The sequence below is a fragment of the Echeneis naucrates genome, chromosome 1 (assembly GCF_900963305.1).
Source record: "Echeneis naucrates chromosome 1, fEcheNa1.1, whole genome shotgun sequence".
Lineage (NCBI taxonomy): Eukaryota > Metazoa > Chordata > Actinopteri > Carangiformes > Echeneidae > Echeneis > Echeneis naucrates.
In genome coordinates this window covers 1,833,910-1,843,596 of record NC_042511.1, presented here as the reverse complement: position 1 = coordinate 1,843,596, position 9,687 = coordinate 1,833,910, and the positions used below count along the sequence as shown (strand labels likewise).

The 9,687-nt window shown below is 48.5% G+C and overlaps 1 protein-coding gene across 1 annotated transcript in view; it reads right to left on the bottom strand.

Moving 5' to 3' along the window:
- Positions 1-9,687, bottom strand: part of cacna1ab (calcium channel, voltage-dependent, P/Q type, alpha 1A subunit, b) — a 114,967-nt gene that overhangs the window by 67,450 nt on the left and 37,830 nt on the right. Inside the window, exons 3-4 of the mRNA XM_029502526.1 lie at positions 8,799-8,904; positions 6,770-6,909 (exon numbers count right to left, since the gene is read on the bottom strand). Of these exons, the coding sequence (XP_029358386.1) occupies positions 6,770-6,909; positions 8,799-8,904 (246 nt within the window). The remainder of the gene's footprint in view (positions 1-6,769; positions 6,910-8,798; positions 8,905-9,687) is intronic.

The window sequence follows — 9,687 nt, the reverse complement described above, 5'->3', positions numbered from 1 at the left end:
ACCATGAAACACAACCTCTGCAGCCCGAGGCCACAGGCAGATTTGTGTATACTGAACATGAGTCTTAATGGAGCTTCAGAGAGGCTTACATGGCCTGAACGGTGCTTAACCTGATCACCTGATACTCTGTTCAGATACGAAACACCGATGGTGGAATGAACTCAAACATCTGCACTGATTTCTGCTGCGACGACAACATAATACCTTTACAACCATCAGCCCACTGGCCGGAATAGATAAGTACTTCCCATTTGGCCTGAGTCGCTTCACACACTAATTAATATGTCGACTTTGTTGTAATGCCGACTCGATTATGTGCGACGGCCGGATCCAAACGTGTTTCATATCTCTAATAGCTGCCTGACAGACTTCTTCCTATCGGAGGTCAGAGGTCGTCAACGCTGTGGGTGTCTAACTTCACCCCTCCCACCGCCGCTCTCACATGGTGCATCTGTAGGTGTGTGTTTGTGTCTGTTGTGGCTCTATTTCTGTTTCACAAGAGTGTGTGGGAGCGCACAAAGGCTGAAAGCCGGATTTCTAAAAAAAAAAAAAAAAATTTGCACTTAAAATGATTTGCTTAAGGGACACGTCACCCGCTTCATAAACGCTCGGCCGGTTGGCGAAACGGGGCTTGAACGCAGGAAATGGGGATTTGGGTTAGTCAGCACTTCGTCTCAACTTTAGCTTGAAGTTTGGGATGTTGTGTCATGAGTACAGTGACTTTGTTTAACGGTCAGCGTGGATAGAAAAAGGTCTGAGCTGCTGTCCATCCATCCATCCATCACTTTCTTTCCTTCTAATTCTAATGCACAAAACGAGCACATCCTCATTTACTCCCTCTCCTCTTCTTTCAACAAAACAAAAACTGAACTCTTAAAGCCTTAAATAAACAGACCGTGGTTATCGTCCGTCTTTAACAGAAGACATCTCGTCCATTATGTTGTCGCGACACCTCATGGAGCGTATTTATACATAGTGTTTGTGCAGCCCTTCACTTTGGTGGAGTCGGAGGGTATAGGAGAACACATAGGAGAGTGATGAGGCTGTAAATGACTGCAGAGCAATAATGATAATGGAAGTAATGGCAAAGGACCAATTTCCAACCAGGTACTCTGTCTTTCTTTCTCTCTCTGACCTCATTCTTCTCTCCGCTGCTAGACTTCGTTCATGCTGCTGTACTCGGTGTGCGCCTGTTTGCACCAAATCTTAATGTTTGATTAAAAGTAGATTTTTGGAGAGAGGCCTGATGCAAAGTCAGGAGTTCTCCAAGATCAATGTGTTTAGTCTGAAACTATTTTATTTATTTTATTTATTTAAATTTTTTTTTCGGCTGTGGGACGGAGCTGAATAAATCTCTTTATGGAGACGTGTTTTATCTTTTCGATCCTGTTTCTGACGCAAAACTCAGCACTGAGCTCTCTGTACAATGAGTCAGAGCCCCCCCCCTCCTTCAGTGCTGGTTCTGATGTCATGTTCTGTCTCTGTCTCTGCCAGATACGTTAGTGACTCAGTTTTTTGTTTGTTTATTTTACCCAATATAAGCTGAAAATGCATATCTGTCTCACTGGCACAGTTTGTTCCTTCTCTCAGTTTTTGTTCTGCGTGGATCTCAGTTAAACCGGCAGAAGTCACTCTGCTATTTCTGACCAGATCAGAAGTTTATCAAGATCTGGGTCCATACAGCTACAGATAAATGACTTTGTGATGCCTTAGGTCAACTTCAACCACCCAAAACTTCAACCCAGTCAGCTGGAAGGAAAAAGTTCTCCATTTGAGTTTTGTGTGGCGGGAAAAAGGATTCAGGATTAGAGATGAGGTCAGGGGTTAGGATATCGAGAGAGTCGCTTCTCCTTCCGATGTAGCCTGCACTGCGCCAACTTTGACCTCCACCTTCTGAGTCTGGGATACTCAGAAGAGATGCGGTTAATTACTTCCTCAGCAGTAATTACTCCCATTTTAATCATCTTTAAGAGTGAGACACAGCCAACCATGGTGGAAAATATGACTGTTAAAAAGTACTTTCTCTGATTCGGCGTCTCGTCGACAGACCGGCCCAGGCGCTACTGTAAACGATTAGATTACTGCATGACGTCACTGAGCGGCTCCCAAAATCGATGTGCTGTCATCCCCGAATACGAACTACAGCAGACACTGCGTGTGTGTCCTCTCCTACGCTTCCCTCCTCTCATTAATTCGTGTCCTCATCAAGTATCTCTCTTCAGTGTGTTTACCAAGAGGGAAGCCAACACACACACAGACACACACACATTCCTAACAACACAGCAGCAGAAGCCTCCTTGGTCACGACTCTCACACACTCTCTCCCAGAAATCACGAGAGGGGAGAGAAAGTAAAAGACGCTGACACCATTAACACAGAACACACAAATAAAATCAAACCAAGATGTAGCCTGAATGCAAAAAGTTTGCTAAACAACACAACGGTAATTTGTTAAGAGTGCCAATGTTTTAAAACGACGAGTATCTGATGCTCGAACTGGACTTCCTGGATTTACATCGTCGTGGACCAAATGTGAAGATTCAAGGACTGTTGGTGCACACCACCAGGGCGATTAAGTGAAACTAGCACTGAATCTAATTCTAACTATTTTATTTGGCAGTGCGACTTGAGAATTTAAGGAAATCGAGGTCATCTATTCCTTCACACTGCTGATGGATGATTTCTGCAGCTCCTTGGACTCACTTATATTATATTTCATGCCCACTTAGAACCACTGAAACAGGAGACCAATGACAGGAAACATTCAACGGCACGAGCTCAGCTATTCGTCATCATCACAGGTTTTTAAATTCTGAACTTTTCCGGCTCATTTCAATCTAAATTTTATGGTAAACATGAATAGCCACAAATGTAATTTGTGTAATTTGACACACACACACAAAGTCAGACCGAATGGAGACAACAAGCAAGTGGACGATTACGTTTCCACCTTTTAGAATCAGGAAAGAAGTGAAATCTTTAAAATGCTGTAAAGGAGACGTTAAAGGGATGTCTTCCCGCTCAAGGTCCTGATCCGTGTCCTGGTTCTCACTTAGATAGGAAAATAAGAGCCAAACACACACACACAGACACACACAGCAGGGAAACGGGGTAAACATATGCTGGTTTCTAGCAGTATGTGTTGATTCGGAGTCTTTCCATTCAATTCAAAAGGTTTAATATGAATATACATGAACATTTGAAATGTGGCTGTAATTGGCTTCACGGGCCGCGCTGATGTGTGCGCAGTGTGTACATTTACAGTATCTGAAAACAGAAATGCAGCGTGTGTGTGTGTGAGTGTGTGCATGCACCACAAGATAACAGCAGAGTGTGTTACATAGGCGGTGCTGAGTGATTGATCACAGGGAGCAGAGAAAAGCAGGTTACTGCAGCGCACACACACACACACACACACACACACACACACACACACTAGGCGTGCTCCTCATGCTTCTTGCTCTCTCGTTTTTCTCTCTCTCTCTCCCTCCCCTCCCCCGTTCCTCCATATCCATCGTTGCCTTCCCTCCTCCTCCCATCCTTCCTCTCTCATTCCCCATACATCACTTTCCCCCCCCCCCCCGCTCTTCCTCTCCCTCCTTGCCGTGGTCTTCCTCCTCTCTGCTCTCCATCCCTCTCACGCCTTCTCTAGCAGCCAAAGCCATCTTGAATTCCCCCCACCCCTCTGTCCTGTTATCCAGAGCTCAGGGGAACGAAGACACATCGTCACGTGTCCTCTTCCTCCTCCTCCCTGCTATCTGGCTGCAGTAGTACAGCTCCGCTCGTCTGCTGCTGAAGCTATCAATCTGTCTATCTATCTGGTCAGTAATTATTGGTGAGAATGATGTGACGGTTACATTGATGGAACGGTAGAATATGTTATTTATTACAGTTCCTCCCTCCCGTTTCCTTCAGCGGCCGACCTTTATTTGTTCCATTGATGTGGAAAACTGGTTCCAAGATGGCGCCTGATTCATTCCTATTAGTGAGGCTCGCAGCTCTTAGTATGAAATACAATGATATCTGATAGATGTCAATAAAACGAGGAGTGAACGCAGCGAGCTTCTGACTTCCGGCTCCCAGAATCCAACACTGCTTTGGGCATTCATTTGCTCTTCACTGGCAGCGCCGCTTTTAAAATGGCGTCTCATTCTTTTTATGAAACGTTGATATGACTCGTTTGAATATTTAAAATTTTAATTGGTCAAACTTGTTTTCTATTATTGAGTTTCTCTATTTTTAAACGCTGGTGTGTAACTCAATCCAAACTGGACGTCACTCTTTCTTTCTTTCTTTCCAACTTGAAAGGTGAAACTCGGACTGAGGACCTTTTCAGCATTTAAATCTACGTTGGCAGTGAATATGAGACAAAGTGAGTGAGGAGGACCGAGAGTCAAGCTTCGATGGATTAATCCTGGAATATTGTGTAACAATTGTCTAACAGCCGATGCTGTGAAGTGTAACATATGTTCTTTTGTTGGTTTGTCATTTTAATAAAATGCATTTAAAGATGGAGGAAACTCAGCTATCGCCATAACAACCAGCCTGCCCCCCCCCCGCAGTGACATTTCACTTTGCCCTGGTTGCTGCACCCTGCAGAGCTGCTCTGATCCAGCCTCCGAGTGTGTGTGTGTGTGTGTGTGTCCTCATTAAAGGACGACTGAGGGGGAGTGGTCCTCAGCAAACACACACACCTTGTCAAACCAGCCCTCTGCTGTGTGTGTGTGTGTGTGTGTGTGTGTGTGTGTGCAATCAAAAAGAGAGGAAAACCGCAATGTGCACAAAACACACACACACACAAACACACAAATGCACACACACACACAGTTAAATGTCAACATGGAGATCTGTGTCTGTATGTCTGTATTCCCGTCTTTCCCACATGACATCTTATTACCACGCCCCCCCCCCCCCCCCCTTTTTTTTTTTTTTCTTGCTCAGGCGGCCATATTTGGCTCACGCACACAGAAGAGCACATGCAGACACACACACAGTCATCAGATGAACTAGCGAGCATGCAGGTGATGCTGATTATTTCCTGTTTTACTTAAAAATTCTCAGTAGAAAATGTTTCATAACATTCACAGTTTGACAAACATGCTTTTAATTTTAATTTCTGTTTCCTGCTGCCAAAAGTGTGTGTGTGTGTGTGTGTGTGGCTTTTCTTGATAGAAAGTCAAGACTAATACCGAAAATACCAACAACAAAAAAAAAGAAAAAGCGCAGCAGCTTATACAAAAGTATCTCTGTTAACAGCTTTTTGTGTTGTTGTTTTTTTAAATCACTATTTTTGTTTCGTAAAAGTAGATATTTTTGACATGAAACAATAAAAAGCCTCAACGATATGTGAATGAGAGATCGGTATCGGACACTTGATGCTTTCAAGGTGAAGACACACACAAACACACACAGACACACACAGACACACAAACAGAGAAATGTTTGTTCAAACTAGAAATCTCGTGTCCTCCAGATTAAAGAATAATCTGGTGAGGTTTTTGCGACGTGTTCAAATCCACAGAAACATTTAAGATCAGCTGCAGTCACCTCAATCAATACACAGCAGGGACATGTCAGAGGGACGGAGACGTCCCACTGAGACAGACATCCTACTGAGGGACAGAGAGGTCCCACTGAAGAACAGAGACGTCCTACTGAGGGACAGAGACATCCCACTGAGACAGACATCCTACTGAGGGACAGAGACATCCCACTGAGACAGACATCCTACTGAGGGACAGAGACGTCCCTCTGAGACAGACATCCTACTGAGGGACAGAGACGTCCCACTGAAGAACAGAGATGTCCTACTGAGGGACAGAGACATCCTACTGAGACAGACATCCTACTGAGGAACAGAAACGTCCCTCTGAGACAGACGTCCTACTGAGGGACAGAGACGTCCCACTGAAGAACAGAGACGTCCTACTGAGGGACAGAGACGTCCCACTGAGACAGACATCCTACTGAGGAACAGAAACGTCCCACTGAGACACACATTCCTACTGAGGAACAGAGACGTCCAACTGAGACAGACATCCTACTGAGGGACAGAGATGTCCTACTGAGATAGACATCCTACTGAGGAAGAGAGATATCCTACTGAGACAGACATCCTACTGAGGGACAGAGACGTCCTACTGAGACAGACATCCTACTGAGGAACAGAGACATCCCACTGAAGAACAGAGACGTCCTACTGAGGGACAGAGACATCCTACTGAGACAGACATCCTACTGAGGAAGAGAGATATCCTACTGAGACAGACATCCTACTGAGGGACAGAGATGTCCTACTGAGACAGACATCCTACTGAGGGACAGAGACGTCCTACTGAGACAGACATCCTACTGAGGAACAGAGACATCCCACTGAAGAACAGAGATGTCCTACTGAGGGACAGAGACATCCTACTGAGACAGACATCCTACTGAGGAAGAGAGATATCCTACTGAGACAGACATCCTACTGAGGAACAGAGACGTCCCACTGAAGAACAGAGACGTCCTACTGAGGGACAGAGACATCCTACTGAGACAGACATCCTACTGAGGAAGAGAGATATCCTACTGAGACAGACATCCTACTGAGGAACAGAGATATCCTACTGAGACAGACATCCTACTGAGGGACAGAGACGTCCCTCTGAGAAAGACATCCTACTGAGGGACAGAGATGTCCTACAGCTTTGACAGCAGACAGGCACAGACGAGTCAAAATGAGGAAGACGAACTTTCCAAAGAGTAAAATGTGTCTCTGAGGACTCACCCGGTCAGCACGACCACGAAGTCCATGACGTTCCAGCCGTTCCTCAGGTAGGAGCCCTTATGTAACGCAAAACCCAGAGCCAGGATCTTTATCCCCGACTCAAAACAGAAGATGGCTATGAAGTAGGGCTCTGTATCCTCCTGTAGGAGGGGAGGAGGAGGGGAGGAGGGGAGGAGAGGAGGAGGGGAGGAGGGGAGGAGAGGAGGAGGAGGGGAGGGGAGGGGGAGGAGAGGAGGAGAGGAGGAGGGGAGGAGGAGGGGGAGGAGGGGAGAGGAGAGGAGGAGGGGAGGAGAGGAGGGGAGGAGAGGAGGAGAGGAGGAGGGGAGGAGGGAGGAGGAGAGAGGAGGAGGGGAGGGGAGGGGGAGGAGAGGAGGAGAGGAGGAGGGGAGGAGGAGGGGAGGAGGGGAGAGGAGAGGAGGAGGGGAGGAGAGGAGGGGAGGAGAGGAGAGGAGAGGAGGGGAGGAGGAGAGGAGAGGAGGAGGGGAGGAGGAGGGGAGGAGGGGAGAGGAGAGGAGGAGGGGAGGAGAGGAGGGGAGGAGAGGAGAGGAGGGAGGGGAGGAGGAGGGGAGGAGGGGAGAGGAGAGGAGGAGGGGAGGAGGGAGGAGGAGGGGAGGAGGAGGGGAGGAGGGGAGAGGAGAGGAGGAGGGGAGGAGGAGGAGAGGAGGAGGGGAGGAGAGGAGGAGGGGAGGAGGGAGGAGGGGGAGGAGGAGGGAGGGGAGGAGAGGAGAGGAGAGGGGAGGAGAGGGGAGGAGAGGAGGGGAGGAGAGGAGAGGAGGAGGGGAGGAGGGGTGAGGAGGAGGGGAGGAGGAGAGGAGGAGGGGAGGAGGAGGGGAGGAGGAGGGAGGAGAGGAGGAGAGGAGAGGAGGGAGGAGGAGAGGAGGAGGGGAGAGGAGAGGGGAGGAGGAGGAGGAGGAGGAGGAGAGGAGGAGGAGAGGAGAGGAGGAGGGGAGGAGAGGAGAGGAGAGGAGGAGAGGAGGAGGAGGAGGGAGGAGGGAGAGGAGAGGAGGAGAGGAGGAGGGGGAGGAGGGGAGAGGAGGAGGAGGGGAGAGGAGGAGGGAGGAGGAGGCGGAGGAGAGGGAGGAGGGGAGGAGGAGGAGAGGAGAGGAGGAGAGGGGAGGAGGAGAGAGGGAGGGAGGAGGGGAGGAGGAGGAGAGGAGGAGGGAGGAGAGGAGGAAGGGAGGAGAGGAGGAAGGGAGGAGGGGAGGAGGAGGGGAGGAGAGGAGGAGGAGGGGAGGGGAGGAGGGGAGGAGGAGGAGAGGAGGAGGGGAGGAGGAGGAGAGGAGGAGAGGAGAGGAGGAGAGGAGAGGAGGAGGGGAGGAGAGGAGGAGAGGAGGAGAGGAGGAGGGAGGAGAGGAGGAGGAGAGAGGGGAGGAGGAGGGGAGGAGAGGAGGAGAGAGGAGGGGAGGAGAGGAGGAAGGGAGGAGAGGAGGAAGGGAGGAGGGGAGGAGGAGGGGAGGAGAGGAGGAGGGGAGGAGGGGAGGAGGGGAGAGGGGAGGAGGAGAGGAGGAGGGGAGGAGGAGGGGAGGAGAGGAGGAGGGGAGGAGAGGAGGAAGGGAGGAGAGGAGGAAGGGAGGAGGGGAGGAGAGGAGGAGAGGAGGAGGGGAGGAGAGGAGGAAGGGAGGAGAGGAGGAAGGGAGGAGGAGAGGAGGAGGGGAGGAGGGGAGGGGAGGAAGGGAGGAGAGGAGAGGAGGAGAGGAGGAAGGGAGGAGAGGAGGAAGGGAGGAGGAGAGGAGGAGGGGAGGAGGGGAGGGGAGGAAGGGAGGAGAGGAGGAAGGGAGGAGGAGAGGAGGAGGAGAGGAGGGGAAGAAAGGAGAGTCAGCAACAGATTGTGTGTCCTTTTGTGTTTTGATTGTTGATTGATGGTGATTTTTTAAAAAATGAATATTTAACAATGTTTTTATAGCAAAAACTATAAACTTTGTTAAATAAAAATGGCTGATTTGTTTATTGAGTTAACTTCAGTATCACTTGCCTGTGTGGTTGTGTATTAATTACTGCGTGTGTGTGTGTGTGTGTGTGTTTGTGTTACCAGTCGCTCGGACAGAGGCGTCTTGTCTCCGTCAGGAAGATGCTGCTCCAGAGCCAAGACGATGCAGTTTGCAATGATGGTGGTGAGGATCATCCATTCAAACGGAGTTCAGCTGGAGTCAAGGCCAACACACAGACACACACAGACACGCACAGACACGCACAAACACGCACAGACACACACAGACACACACAGACACACACAAACCTTTGTCCAAACTTACTTTACATCATTCATTCTCTCAGAAAAACAAACGTCCGGATTCTTCTCTGCAACAGTTCAAAACACTTTGAACAGATAAACTCTTCTTGTGTTTTGTGCGTTTTTAATTTCTGCCTTTCCTGGTTGTGATTCATCTTTTTAGTTTTAGAACTTACGTAAGCACCTTGACTTTGATTTTGGACTTGATATGAAATCTCTTCAGCGTAACTTTGAAACAGAAATGTTTAAATGCCAGGCAAAGCCGAAGTCTAAATACAGATGACTCACGATGCAGTTTAAGGTGGAATTGCTTCGTTACAGTAATGTTATTTAAAAAAAACTGTCTGAACATGAACCGAACTTTATTTCATTTTCAACCTCAATCATTATTATTTTAATTTATTATCACTGTTGCTACTTCTGATGTCCGTCCGTCCGTCCTCCTGCTTCAGAATCAGCAGTTGTGGACGTTATTCAATTCAGGGCGAAAGTCATTTTATTTCAGATGCACAATGACATTATCTACACAAACACAAAACACAAAAACTGACTCACACGGGTTGGCATGTGGAGCAGCCAGCGTTTTGCAGCGCTCCATCCAGTCGAGTGTGTTTGTATGTGATGTGTTGTGGTGTGTGCGTCTGTGTGTGTGTGTGTGTGTGTGTCCATGCCTGAGTAATAGCTGCTG